Below are 15,480 nucleotides of genomic sequence, written 5' to 3' on the forward strand. Positions count from 1 at the left end.
AACTTTAATGACCAACTTGAATTTTCGAATTTTAAAAAATTCAATCCAACCCAAAAAACTTCAATGGGTACATGCAAGAAATAGACCAATCTAGTTTCGGGAACATGTACCCTTTTGTTGAAGGTCGTTCGAGGTTATTCCTCCATGTCCTACTAATTGCATAATTCAAATAGTAGCTCTTCTTTCAATATGCTCATATTAGTGACGTTCTTGTTGTTGTAATCAAGAAAGTCATAGAATTACCACGGCTTAGCTTTCAATTTGTCTCTGACCATCAAATGAAATATGAATAACCCGTCTTTTGAGTGCAAAGGTCAAAAGGCAGAAGGGAGCTTGACTACAAGTCCCACCCTTTAAATCTTGGGTTGAGTAGTATAAGTTTGTACGGTTCTCAGGCATCATACATCATAGCATGATCATATAATAATGTAGCTTATCATAACATAACATAGCTTGTCATGGTGTAACATAACATGACATAGTATAACTCGCTTGACATAGCATAGGACAACATTACGCAACATAGCTTATCGTAGCTTAGCATCATACAACATATTTATGATTTATCATATCATAATATAACATCACATAACATATCATAAAACAATGTTCTCATGTAGGGCCACCACAACATAACATAATATTCAACTCATGTAGGGTCCACCATAACATAACATAATATTTGACACAGGAAGGGCCACGGGACAAAAGTCATCATACACAAAAACACATGAAGGGCCACGAGACACGTGTCATCATACACAAAAACATATGAAGGGTTGCGGGACAGGTGTCATCATACACAAAAACACTTGAAGGGCCACGAGACAAGTGTCATCATACATAAAAACACATGAAGGGCAACGAGACAAGTATCATCATACACAAAAACACTTGAAGGGCCACGAGACAAGTGTCATCATACATAAAAACACATGAAGGGCAACGAGACAAGTATCATCATACACAAAAACACATGAAGGGCTACGGGACAGGTGTCATCATACACAAAAACACTTGAAGGGCCACGAGACAAGTGTCATCATACATAAAAACACATGAAGGGCAACGAGACAAGTATCATCATACACAAAAACACTTGAAGGGCCACGAGACAAGTGTCATCATACATAAAAACACATGAAGGGCAACGAGACAAGTATCATCATACACAAAAACACATGAAGGGCTACGGGACAAGGGTCATCATACACAAAAACACATGAAGGGCCACGAGACAGGTGTCATCATACACAAAAGCACATGAAGGGCTACGGGATAGGTGTCATCATACATAAAAACACATGAAGGGCCACGGGACAGGTGTCATCATACACAAAAACACATGAAGGGCCACGGGACAGGTGTCATCATACACAAAAACACATGAAGGGCCACGGGACAGGTTTCATCATACACAAAAACACATGAAGGGCCACGAGACAGGTTTCATCATACACAAAAACACATGAAGGGCTACGGGACAGATGTCATCATACACAAAAACACTTAAAGGGCCACGAGACAAGTGTTATCATACATAAAAACACATGAAGGGCAACGAGACAAGTGTCATCATACATAAAAACACATGAAGGGCTACGAGACAAGTGTCATCATACACAAAAACACATGAAGGGCTACGGGAAAGGTGTCATCATGCACAAAAACACTTAAAAGCCACGGGACAGGTGTCATCATACATACAATTACTAATTATTGTGTGTATCAACAAACCCAAAATAATATATATATATATATATATATATATATTTAAACAGAAACCAATTGGGCAAGAATCTCATCAACAGTACGATCGGAACTTCCGTCGCGATCCACCGCCCGTTTCGCTAACTCTTCCCATTTAGCGGCATTTTTCCGAATCTCCGTTCCTCCGTCGTCATCCATGACCTTCAAGATGCAATCTGCAACCGTTGTCCGCCGCACTATTCCGGCATCGTCGAGCGGAGCCCTAACTCCGGTCTTCCAAATGTCCGTTACAAACTTGGCATTGGTGGTTTGATCTGTCCACTGCGGCATCGCCACCATGGGAACGCCGATGGTCAGAGCCTCCAGCGTCGAGTTCCAGCCACAGTGCGTCACAAAGCAACCGATCGATTCGTGTGATAAAACATCCAATTGACGGCACCAAGGGACCAATAGCCCTCTGTCTGCCATCGCCTCTGCAAATTTCGCCGGAATCTTCGCCGCCTCTGTCTCCCTTACCTGTTCAACCGGTACGTTAACTTTAGACCTAATTTTATTTCATTTTTTTTAATTTAATGTCTAATAAATTCTTTAAAAAAATTTAAAATCGGGAAATAGATAACAATTTTTTTTTAGACTCGGAGGCTTGTATTTCTATTTATGTTGCTATTTCTTAAACGGGTCAATGTCGGGTCAATGCCGGGTCAATGCCGGGTCAATGCCTTATACTTTTGACTAAATCGTCATAAGTTTAAATTTTTATCTACATGTTATGAACGAGGAAGAACTAAATAAATCTATGGAAGGTTAGTGTAAGACTTGCCACCCACAAGAAAAAGAAATTGGTTTGTGTCAAACCCCAAGCCAATTCCTCCATTTGCTCGACGCTCAAAGCTGCATAGCTCCCGAACGCTACAAAAACTACTGCCGCTTTTGGACGGGCGTCTAGCCATTTTTGGCAAACCTCATTGTTCATTTTGAAAAGGTTGAACCCGTAGTCTCTATCATTGTCTATTCGTTTATCAGTGTAGAACGATGGTATGTTTGGTCCGATCGGCTTCATGTTCCATTTATTCTCCATCCCTTCTAGCACCTGAAACCTTGCCCCAAAAAACAAAAGGGAATGAGTAAGTGAATGAAGGAAAAGCAATTGTGTTCTTTATATATATATGTTTGTACATAAGTCTTCAAGATCTGCCTTCATAGCCGAGATTTTGTAACATCTTGGTCTTTGATTCTAAGAGTCGTAAAGAGATTTTTAGGTTTGAAGTCTTCTGAATGCTCTTACATGTCTCTGATTTTTAAATGTTTTTACGTCTATTTAGATTTGGGCTCGATTGATCAGTGACCATTCACCTGTGTAGTGTTGTCTGGTCAGCCTAGTCAGTGACCATTCACCTGTGTAGTGTTGTCTGGTCAGCCTAGTCAGTGACCATTCACCTGTGTAGTGTTGTCTAGTCAGCCTAGTCAGTGACCATTCTCTTATTTTCCTGTCTCCGTTCCCGCAAAAATAAGTTTTTTGAAATATATGAAAATTTTGGGAGAGATAAAGAGGAGATTGAAACAGGAGGTGGGAAATTGCCCAAAAATGGATTGTGAGATCCCAAGTCGGTTGGAGAGGAGAACTGATCATTCTAATGATATAGAAATTTCTCTTTAAGTTAATGCGTGTTATGTAACCGATCAAAAATTTGAAGTGAACTGTTACAAATGTTATCAAAGCCCAAATTCGGATATGCAAGCTAGAAAGCAAGATATGAAACAAACCTGGTGTTCTAGTTCGTAGAAACTGTTGCAGATTAACCAATCGGCTTCCTCCACGTTTCCAAACTGATTAATCACCAGATCGGAGAATACCGGATATGGGTTCCCAACCTGGACAAGCGACGGCATATCGGCCATCGTCAGCGGCGGCATTCCGGCGATCCGAATCTCCTCCTCGGCCGCCACCACCGGCGCCTTAATTTCTCCCCTGTAAACATGGTAATAAATGTTATTCACAGCACAGGACTGTGTGAAATACGCCACCGTCCTCAGCCCAAATTCCTTCCCCACATCCAAAACCCACGGCATAAATCCGTCGTACACCACGGCGTCGAAGCGGCGGCCGGCGTTCTCCTTCCGCCGTATCAGATCCCGGAGAGTCTGTGACCCGTCGTGCTTGAGGCGGTCGTGGTAGTCGGAGATGGAAACGGCGGAGAGAAATCCTCCGGCGTCGTGGCCGTCGGAGATGGTCTCGACGGGGAACGGCGGAGGGTGGTCGGAGTTGGGTTGGTTGTTGAAAAGGAATTTGGTGACGACGAAGGTCACGGCGGCGCCCTTGTGATGGAGACGTTTGGAGAATTGTAAAAGGGGATTTATGTGACCTTGAGCTGGGTATGTAACCACCAGAAGATTAACTTTTTTGGCATTGTTGCCGGTTTTGCACTCTCCGTCCGCCATGGAAATGGGCCCGAAGCTTTTCTCTCTCTTTCAGAATCTTGAGGTCTATATGAATGGGATACAATGAGAATTGTTTGTGGATATAATAGAGATGGAGGAGATTTCAAGACTAGAGTAGACTGATTACGTCATAAATTGTGAATAAGACAATTATTTAGATCGGGTTGCAATAAAAATAGAGTTTTTTCGGGTTTGGTCAGGTTAGATTGTCGGGTAAAATACTCAAGATGTCTACTCTAACTGAGAATTTTTTAGATTTGGCGGATGAACTTTGAGGCACCCTTAGAGTAATGCACAAGGTGTCGTAGCTAACCGAATAGCTCTAGAAGTATGTGTATAAGCTCGTAATGAGGGACGTGATTGCTCGTGAGGGTAATGAAATTATCCGTGAGGCTAAGTTTAAAGGTGAAGTGTTCGAAATTGAATTTTTCTTTGTTTATTGTTATTTTGTTATTATTATTATTATGTATTTTAAGAGGTTCAAATATTCTTTTTGTTTTTTTGTGGTACGTTGGGAAAGATGACTTTCTGACCCCACACTTGTTAAATGAATTATGTACATTTTCGATTTCATCCAATTTTGAGTTTAAAACGTTTTATACTCTCGAAGTTTCTTTGTTTTTTTTCTTTTGTCATATTTTATCGGGGTCGGAAATATAATTTCATCTCCGACACCATTTATCTAAAGGGGAAAAAATGTTCTCCTAGGCTGGTTCCCGCAGGTAAATAGACATCTTTGATCACAATCTTTTTTATTACTAAAATTATATCATTTACGTCGTGTGAGATCCCACCTCGGTCGGTTGATAAGGGTGTGGAAACTCTCCCTCCCAGACACATTTAAAAAACCTTGAGGGGAACCCCGAATGGAAAAGGCTAAAGTGAATAGTATCCGCTAGTGATGGGCTTGGGGCATTACAAATGGTATTAGAGGTAGGCACCGTGCGATGGGTTAGAGAGGAGGTTGAGCCTTGAAGGGGGTAAATACGAGACGGTGTGCCAACAAGGACGCTGGGCCTTGAAGGAGTGTGGATTGGTGGGTCCCACATCGATAGGAGAAGGAAACGGATGTCAACGATGATGCTAGGCCTTGAAAGAGGGTGTATTCTGAGATCCCACATCAATTAAGGAGGAAAACAAAACATTTTTTATAAGGGTGTCGAAATCTCTCTGTAACAAACGTGTTTTAAAAACCTTGAGGAGAAGCCCGAAAGAGAAAATTCAAAGAGGGTGAGCTCTGAAGGGAGTGGACACTAGGCAGTGTGCCAGCCAAGGACGCTGGGCCCCGAAAGAGGGTGTATTGTGAAATCCCACTTCAGTTGGAGAAGAGAACGACATATTTTTTATAAAAGTGTGGAAATTTATCCTTAGCAGACGTTGAGTCGTTACACGTCTTTTAACGTTTACCTATCAATTGTCACATTAACGTCCATTTAACTATACCGTCCCGTGGAAGGAAGAAAGAAAGAAGGTTATATAGGAACTTGGCTTCATTTCACTTGGTATTATATCATTTCTTTATATATATATATATCTTCTACATGAACTCAATTCAAAATCTTTTACATGGGATTTACACAACTAGAAATTGAGGAGCATAATTTTCTAGCAACAAAACACACCTAAAACAATGTTCATTCTTCATCAGAAGAACTGTATTTCTGCACTCTATGATGAGCTTGAAATGCTTGTGGTAATGTTGGATTTACCGGAACCGGGAATTTATGAGCCGAACTCACGATCGTCCGCTCGTTTATCGTCCCGACTTCTTTGCATACTCCGTCCAGAACCGTTAGGAAATCTCGAACCACCATGAAAATCCGAAATGGATGAGCTTCTTCCTTGGCAGAGTTGCCATGGAAGTACTCAGTGATCTCCTTTACTAGAGATAATGCAACACTTTCCTGAGCTTGGATTCTAATCAGTTCCTCTTCTGCCATTTTCAAGAATCTACTCATCGAGTATGAGAACTTTTCCGTGCTATCGTTTCGTCCATCTGCTTCGTTAAGACGTAGAGAATCCCTAATATTGTTGAGTCCTCTCGAAAGCTTAACAACCTCACCATTGAGCACGTCGGAATCCATCGAAGCAGCCTTCTTTACGTTGGTGAGCTCTGAGCTGAGACTAGAAACAACTTGCAGACCGAGCTTCCTGCATTTGATATCGTCATTCGGGTTCGAGTTTGGAGAACTCGTGTTGTAAAGACGAGCACCTTCGCTTCTTATGATTTCTTGTACGACGAAATGTAGAAGAGTGGTTTTTCCATCTGCACCCTTGACATCAACAAGCTTTAAAAGCGTGTCGAGTTTGAACGCGTGGGCATCGCCACGGTTCGTGCCAACGTTCATACGATTCCCTGTCTTGAGAACAGCTTCTAAAAGTTTCAAGAACATCCTGCTGTTCCTCAATTCTTCACAAGCAGTCTGCAATTTGAGAAAACGAATAGGCGTTTTATAACTATCAGATCATCACAGATTCAGTAATTCTCGAGACGGGTCGACGGGGTTATATGACTTACGTACCTCGAGATTTTCGAATGATTTCTTTAGGTACTCGATCTCGGACTCGAAGTTTGCCATGTAAAGCATTGCATCCACCCTTTTGAATGCAAAAGGAACATCAAGGATTGCCTTCAAAAACTTCTCAGCTGGGCCAAATTTTGTAGGTGAGACATCCTTTGATGCCTTTAGCTTGCGTTCTTCTTCTTTTGTTGGAGCCATTTTCAATAAGCTTTCAAGTAGCTCTATTCCAAGTGCTTCTGCATTACCTGCATTCATATCATTCAAGCTCTTATACTCACTTTTCGATCGGGATTCGACAGAATAGAGATGTTTATCGACTTGACAACATAGCTCGTGAATGTAAACATCGGATACTCCGAAAAGAAACGTTCTTTTATTAAGGAAGATCGAAGAAACTTGTAGATTTCCTTATGGATAGTTACTGACCAAAACATATACGACAGAGAAGGAAGCGGAGAAAACTCTTAAAAGCTCGAAAACAATTAGCCATTTTCTAAATGATTAGGCCAATATACATGCAGCAAGCCCATGTGTGAGATTCCACGTCGGTTGGATAGGGGAACGAAATATTTCTTATAAGGGTGTGGAAACCTCTCCCTAGTAGACGTGTTTTAAAAATTTTAAGGGGAAGCCCGGAAGGAAAAGTTTAAAGAGGACAACATCTGCTAGCAGTAGGGTTGGGCTGTTACAAATGGTATTAGAGTCAGACACCGAGCGGTGTGCCAACATCCTAACAAGGATGTTGGGCCTCAAGGGGGTGGATTGTGAGATCTTACATCAGTTGGAAAGGAGAACGAAGCATTCCTTTTAAGGGTGTGGAAACCTCTACCTAGTAGAGGCGTTTTAAAAACGTTGAAAGGAAGCCTGGAAAGGAAAACACAAAGAAGACAATATTTGCTAGTGGTGAACTTGGGTTGTTACAAATGGTATCAAAGCCAACATCATGTGGTGTGCCAACGAGGACGTTGGGCCCCCAAGGGAGGTGGATTGTGAGATCCCACATCGGTTGGAGAGAGGAATGAAACATTCCTTTTAAGGGTGTGGAAACCTCTCCCTAGTAGACGCGTTTTAAAAATTTTGAGGGGAAGCCCGGAATGGAAAGCCTAAAGAGGACAATATCTGCTAGCAGTGGGCTTGAGCTGTTACAAATGGTATCAGAGTCAGACTCCGGGCGTTGTGCCAACGAGGACGCTGGGCCCTCAAGGAGGGGTGGATTGTGAGATCTCACATCGGTTGGAGAAGGAAACGAAACATTTCTTATAAGGGTGTTAAGCATACGCATTTTAAAAACTTTGAGAAGAAGCCTGGAGGGGGGTACAAATGATATCAGACCCAGACACCGGGTAGTGTCAACAAGGACGCTAGCCCCCGGTGGATTGGGAGATCCTCTATGTAGCAGATGCGTTTTAAAAACGTTGAGGGGAAGCACGAAAGGGAAAACTCAAAAAGGACAATATCTAGTAGCGGTGGGCGCTGTTACACCCTAACATCTAAGTTTGTATAGCACAAATTCTATCTAAAGATGCAAAACCTTTATCATGGAGCCAAGAAATCTTAACCATACCTTCTAAAAGGGCATCACAAACTTCTTCTATCGTCACATTAAGCGCTCGTAATGCAATCGCAATGTTCTGCGACTTCTTCGGATCGAGAACTCCGATCTCTTGGTTAGGTGTCGGAAACACAGGGCGTGGAGTTGTCTCCTTCGAGTTGGAAGTGTTCACAACAAACAGAGTTTCAATCATTTCCTCATTCACTCTACAACATAAATCAATTCTAGTAAGCTCAGAAGCTCAACACTTCAAGACACTATTCATCAAAAAAGCAACTGAAAAACAGAGAAAACATGAGTTCTTGATTCTTCACTTACTTAAAAGAGCTTGATCTGAGTTGATCCCACACCATCTCACGATCAGAGCTAGCCCTTACTTTATCCCAATGCAATGGCTTCAATTTGGGCTTGGGGGTATCTACAGATGATTCACCATTGCTTTTGCAAGATGGCAGCTGAATTGGTGATACATTTTTCAGATTCTTCATTTGAAATGGCCTTAATGGAGGCACTAATGGAGGAGCCGCCTTTGTAATGGATTGATCCATTGGTGTTTTAGGAGAAATCGGCATTTCTCTGCGTCCTGGTAGTGCTACCAGTGGTGGTGGTGGTGGTGGTGGCGGAGGCGGTGGTGGAGGTGGTGGAGGAGCCACATTAGAAGAAGATTTCACATCTTGATCAAAATGGTTGAGAATTCTCTCTGGTGATGGTGGAGACGACCTGGTTTGATCGGAAATAATGGAGGTAGTTGACGGAGAAGAGTCCAAAACTACTCGTTCCGGTGACGATGAAGGTGAAGATGAAGTAAATGAGTAAGGAAATTGCTTAAGTTTTGCATCGGAATCCGAATCAGGAACGTTTGAAACTATCGGCAATTGAATCTGAATTTGCCCTAAAATTCCATCTGAAAGTGGAAATAAACAAGGAGAAGAAGGAAACTGCTCGCCTGGATCTGAATTCCGATGAACTAAATCCTTATCGGTTGATAAATTCGGGAAAATCGCACTGAGAATTGAAGCATTTGAAAATCTCCGGGAAGAAGATGCGGTGGAGTTCTTCTCCGTCGCTAAACGCATTGGAGATGGACAATGAGATTTAACGCCGCCGTCTGATTCGCCTCCGCCGTGGGCAACCTGCTCCGCATGTTGAACGGATCTCCTAGGGCTCATACTCGCCGGTGGAGATAGAGAGAGACTCTTAGAACATGATCTCGCCGGCGAAATGGAACCGCTAGATGTAGAACACGAAGTCGAGCTCGAATCGCTGGTTTTGCCAAGCAAATCTTCCGCCGCCATTGTTGCGAGAACTCGTCGAGATCCCGATCCAATAGCGCCGAGAGAACCTTTCGGAGAGTAAAATTCCTCTTCCTCTTCATCTCCAATCGATTTCTCCTCTCCATTTTCGCGATTTTTCTTCTCATTCCGACCTAGATTCAGCGGCGGAAGCGGATGAAGCTCCGGCGAATCCAACGGCCTAGAACCAACAGCACGAGCTCCGCCAACGGAACGTTCGTCGATCCCTCTCGTGCTTACAAGAGTACCTAAATACAGAAACTCAGAGCTAGTAGCCGACGGATTTCTCAACTTAGGGATTCCATTACCGACTTCAACATTCTGAACCAGAGACAACCGGCTACTATCTTCCGATCTATACGTCTTTCCATCCCCCAATCCACGACCACCCCGCCGCCGCCGCCAGAACAAAAACCCTACAATGCAGATTACCAAGACGGCGGAAACAACCCCAGCAATAACCAACGGAACAACCTTCTTGGAACTGTAACCAGACGAATGAGGTAGATTCAGAGAAGAAATATTAGCCGGAAACGAGGCTAAACTTGCCGGCGCTGGAGGAGGTGGAGTTGCAGGATACGTCGGAAAGAATGGTGACCCATCAGGTGTTGCAGGAGGGGTAGTTGAAAATGGGTATTTGGGATTCGGCGGTGGTGGTACCAGAGGCGATGGCTGCTCCGCCGGAGGAGCAGAATCAATCGGAAAAAATGGCTGGTGAAGCAATCTCCGACCACCGGCGGAAATTTCAGAAGATTTACAGTGAGGGAATATAATCAAGAAGAAGAAGAAGAAGAAGAAGGAATCAAACATTGTGGGATTGTTCCTCAGAGCAGTGAAGAAACAGAGGAAGATTGGGGGAGACAGGTTTGCAGTAATGGGTTGCAGATTTGTGTGGGGCACTTTTTTTTCTTTTCTTTTCTTTTCTTTTCTTTCATTTTCTCTCTCCCCAAACAGAGAGAGAAAAGGTTTAATCAAAGAGTAATTTGATTGGTTATGAGTGTGGGGGTGATGCATACAGCTAAGATTCTATTGCTCTCTAATGGCTTCCCCCTTCTTCTAACCTCCATTGATTTTCAACGTCAATCTTCATCATCTTCTTCCTTTTATTCTCCTCTCTCTCTCTCTCGACCCCTCCCTCTTGGCTAACACGAGTTCTTTCAAGATGCTTTGCTTTGCCTTTGCAAGCTCACTCATAATGACTCTGACAAGCCCCATGTCTTAGGTTTGACACTTAATAGCCTTGAAATTCTCCTGCGACATGGTTACTTACGTTTCGTTTTTAAGAGTGAAAACTATCACAACAGTTCAACATTAGTCATTGAAGGATGCTTCTTAGGAAAATTCTCAATATCTTTACTGAGTGTCACATTATCCATTATTTTAATCATTTCTTAATCATCATATCTTCATATTATGAGATCTCACATCGATTGGAGAGGGGAACAAGTGCTAGTGAGGACGCTAGGTCCTAAAGATGGGTAGATTGTGAAATCCCATATCGGTTGGAGGGGAAAACGAAGCATTTTTTATAAGGGTGTGGAAATCTCTCCCTAATAGACGTATTTTAAAACTTTGAGAGGAGCTCGTAAGAGAAAACCCAAAGAGGACAATATTTGTTAACGGTGGGTTTGGGTTGTTGCACATAATCACCCTCATTCATATGTAATCTCGGTTCATTCATTACATCTCATTTATTCGAGTGTTACATAAGTCACGTAAGGAAAATTTCAAATGACCCATGTATGGGCAAAAATTTGAGTATTTGACCTTCAAGGCAAATATGGAGGAATGTTTTAACGAGTTGAGGTATGTTCAAATTGATATGTTTATGAACCAATATATTAGACGAGGAGTACAAAGCTCTATCATAACCTAATTTTCGAGTTTAACATTGTAGAGGAAATCATTCAAACATCTAACGGTTAGAAATACATAATGTCTCGATCAAACAAATTCAGCAGACACCGAGTCGTTCGATCGACAATGATCTAAGCTCGTAAAGTAATACGAAAAGAAAAGTTGTAGAGCAGTGAGTGTTGCATCACTCATTTAATCACAATGGTTAGCTCACTTTTTAGAAAAATCATAGGTTTTGAAAAAGAATGTATTTATTATATACTTTGCTTTCAAGCTTTTCTTTTTATCCTTTTCATGAAAAGGAAATTATAAATCATATATAATATAAGGAATGATAATGATTATGCTCCGAACGAACAAGGTGCACCGATGAATTTTCTTTTCCTCGACATTCGACGCCGCCCTAGTATCACACCGACCACCGTCGTTTAATTTTCTTTTATATGATAGGGTGTTTTTTGTAATCAAATCGCTCGAACAACTTGGACTAACTAAATCAGGGTCGTGTTAGATTTTTTTTAGTTGAAAAATCAAAAATTCTGTTCGGTTTGTAATTTAATTTTTTTTCTGCCCGACCTAAGTGATGTGACAATTCTCTATTTATAATCAAATAAATTACAAGGATATGGAAAGAATAATAAAGGGAAAGAGCACTAACCAATGCTTTCAAATTCTTTCCCTCCTCTTCCAACTCAATGCTTTCAAAAACAAGTTCACTCTCCTTCTACTCTTCGAGTCTCCCTCTCGGTTTCGTTGCTTCGCTCATTCATTCGCCTCGTAACCTCGGGCTCATTGCTTCGCTCCTCTCCCTATCGGTCTCATTACTTCTCTGTCTTAGCCGAGCTAGCTTTCTTTTATTCCCTTCACTTTGTTCACTCTTTCACAAAGTAAATAGAATAGGATAGGTGTTTTCATCTTCCGGCCTGAACTGATTGAACGAGGTAAAGCGTCTTCGCTCGCTCCTCCCCTTTGTTACGTGTTTGTTCGTATTGAATTTGATTCTTCTTTTTCGTCAGGTTTAAGGAAAGATTAATGAGAGTGAACGAAGGGAGACTCAAGATGAATGAGATAGAACTACTGAACCGGAAGAAGAAGAAGAGAATGAAAGAAAGAGAAGCGACTGAACAGGAAGTCAAGACTCAAGATTAATGAGAGTGAACGAAATATGAGATATTTGTTTATAATAAAGGATCAAATATGATATATAGTAAACAATAATCCTTAACAAACTCAACCCGAAGATAGAGTTCACGGCTCAATCCAACCATACACTACTTTTAAGATTGTTACGAAGATTAAAATATTTAACGTTTGTAACAGATATTAGTGATGTAATATGCCATGTGAATATTCGATATTTAAATATTATTATATTTTAGTTGTTAAAATAACATATATTGTGAATAACCCGACAATCCAAATCAACACGAAAAAATAATTTACTTAGAATATCTCTAAATATGCCAAAGTTTTTATTTAATCTAATTTGTAAAAATGTTATTTATTAATTAGTTATTCTTATTTTGGTATATGCTCAAATTAACACTTTATTTTTGGCATAAATCTTAAACTTAGTATTTTTATTAAATTTGGTTAAATAATAATAATAACTTTTATATTAAAAAAATATATATTTTCATAAAAATTTAGATACTAAACTTTTTTTTTTTTTTTACGGATAATATGAATATAAATCAATTTTTCAAGGCTCGGCGTACTATGATTCTATCGTATGTGTATATATATAGGTTTTTCACGAGTTCGACCAAAAAATCCTTAAATAAAAAAAAATAATCATTAATTTTGTCAACCACACGATCAAATATGGAGCAATAATTTATTTTTTCTTAATACGATAAGCGTGGAGATGTGAGATTTGAACTTTCAAACTAATATAGATATTAATTATCGTTGAGCTATACTGACGTTGACATTGCACTGACCGACCCAAATTTCAGACATTAAAAAATTTATAAAAAAGTATTTGTGTTGAGTTCATTGAATCTTAATGATATTTGAACTTGTCGAAAGAAATAATTAAAATATATAAAATTATTAGTTGTAATTAAAAAAAAAACATGCAAAATTATTGAGGTTGTCTTGTCTCAACTATGTGTGTCTTCTTATATTCCCTATTAGACAAAATATACCATTTTAGCGTGTCGATCAGCTCCCTATCTTGCTAAGCCAACGAAAGAGGAAAATAAACTGTAACTTGCCTCGCTTATGAAACTCGAGGTAGAAACACCTCATTTCGTTTCATTCCCGTTCTTCATTTCTTTCTTGAATCTAAGAGAGATTTCTCAAATTTCGAATCATTTTGCGACGTGTTCTGTTTACCATTCTTTTGTACTATCTTCTCTTTACCACGCTCCTGTTCAAGTAAGCATAAGTGAGTAGAGGGAAGTAATGGCCAACCACTCAGACCTAACGGGAATGAGCAATGACGAAATGATAACATGGGCTACTCTGATATTAAAAGATCGACTTTAAAAACTATACATCCATTTAATTTTTCATAATTATCAAATTGTAACTTAAACCCTCGTATCAGTTTTCATTCGAAAAGTTGTAAAAAAAGCGTATTCGAACCATAAAACATTTACATATATGGTACAAAAATGATTAAAAAAATGACATTAACTGTAACGACCGATACCCATGATTTGGATAAGGATCTAGTACTTGATGGTCTCGACATTCCCGTGTATCTCCTGCGACATGGTCACGTTACCTACTTCTCGCTTCTAAGAGTGAAGATTGTCCTCACATGTCAACACAGGTCATTTCAACATATTTTATCCCTAGCATCACACATTTACGTATGTAGTAACTTTCAATTAGGACCGCTCTCATTCGAATATGAATCGCTAAATTTTTCTAAATTTATTTTATAATTAATTTTTATTTTAATAAATAAATAAATAAACTTGATTTCGAATATCTCAAGTCCAGAGTATTGTTTGAGATATTTGATCGACAAGAATCATTCAAGTTAGACATGGTCGATCTTGCTTGTGGAGTGATTCGAATCTCAAACAATGCTCTTGCCTTGAGATATTCGATCAACAAGGTAATCCGAATCTTACTCTCCTTGAAGTGATTCCTTATCTTATCACTAATTATGAATTGATGAATCCTGGGTCAATGGGTTTGGATAGTGGTCAGGATAAGCGTTTGAAAACAAATCATTAGATGGTGAAAACACGAGAGATGTAAGATCTCATATCGATTGGAGAGTAGAACGAAGTATTTGTTATAAGGGTGTGGAAACCTTTCTCTAGTAGATGCGTTTTAAATCCGTGAGGTTGACGTCGATACATAATGGACCAAAGCGGACAATATCTGCTAATGGTAGATTTGGACAGTTACAAATGGTATCAGAGCCAAACATTGGGAGATGCGTCAACGAGGACAATGGGCACCCAAGAGAGGTGAATTGTCTCTCCCTAGTAAACGTGTATTAAAACTTTGAGGTTGATGACAATACGTAATGAGCTAAAACGAACAATATCTACTAGCAATGATGTTAGATTATTACAAATGTTTTCCACACCAAAAGTCAAAGTGGTCGAGGCTCGTCTGAATTACTGTCCAAACTCATTGAGGGCACCAACCGTGAATAGCTTAACTACCTAGTACTTTATTCATTAGTGGATCATAACCGTAGCGACTTTTTACAAAATTTATTCATTATAGGAATAAAATTTAAAAATTAGTGGGACTAAATTTTAATTTTTCTAAATTACAGGACTAGATTTATAATTTAATGAAATTTTATTTATTTTAATTCAAAATTATAGATTAATTTTAAAATTTTCATTTATTTAATTTTTCTCAACTTATTAATATTTATTTTTTTCTAATTTAAATTTTATTTTAATAATGTACTAAAAAAATTGTCATGTTTTGTTTACTTAATATTTATTTTATTTTTATTTTTAATTATTAAAAAAAAGGCCCATCAAAAGCATGGAATATTATAAAAAGCACATATTTAAAAGTAAATACCTGACAAAGGCAAAATCCCTTTTATCTACTCTTTTTCTCCAAAAAAAAAAAAAAAAAAAAAAAAAAAAAAAAAAAAAAAAAAAAAAAAAAATCCAAA

General features: G+C 39.5%; 2 protein-coding genes across 2 annotated transcripts; both read right to left on the bottom strand.

Annotated features, from left to right (window-relative positions):
• Positions 1-1,739: 1,739 nt before the first annotated feature.
• LOC111466835 (UDP-glycosyltransferase 74G1-like) lies at positions 1,740-4,243 on the bottom strand. The gene is made up of 3 exons (XM_023111484.1): positions 3,475-4,243; positions 2,531-2,800; positions 1,740-2,226 (listed from the first exon to the last, which is right to left on the bottom strand). The coding sequence occupies exons 1-3, from the start codon at positions 4,147-4,149 to the stop codon at positions 1,774-1,776; spliced, it is 1,398 nt and encodes a 465-aa protein (XP_022967252.1). The 5' UTR covers positions 4,150-4,243; the 3' UTR covers positions 1,740-1,773.
• A 1,390-nt stretch (positions 4,244-5,633) lies between these two features.
• On the bottom strand, positions 5,634-10,609 carry LOC111466797 (formin-like protein 1). The gene is made up of 4 exons (XM_023111412.1): positions 8,542-10,609; positions 8,236-8,429; positions 6,672-6,916; positions 5,634-6,572 (listed from the first exon to the last, which is right to left on the bottom strand). Exons 1-4 carry the CDS (start codon positions 10,527-10,529, stop codon positions 5,784-5,786), a joined length of 3,216 nt encoding a protein of 1,071 aa, XP_022967180.1. The 5' UTR covers positions 10,530-10,609; the 3' UTR covers positions 5,634-5,783.
• Positions 10,610-15,480: the final 4,871 nt, after the last annotated feature.

The sequence above is a fragment of the Cucurbita maxima genome, unplaced genomic scaffold (genome assembly GCF_002738345.1).
Source record: "Cucurbita maxima cultivar Rimu unplaced genomic scaffold, Cmax_1.0 Cma_Scf00032, whole genome shotgun sequence".
NCBI classification, from domain to species: domain Eukaryota; kingdom Viridiplantae; phylum Streptophyta; class Magnoliopsida; order Cucurbitales; family Cucurbitaceae; genus Cucurbita; species Cucurbita maxima.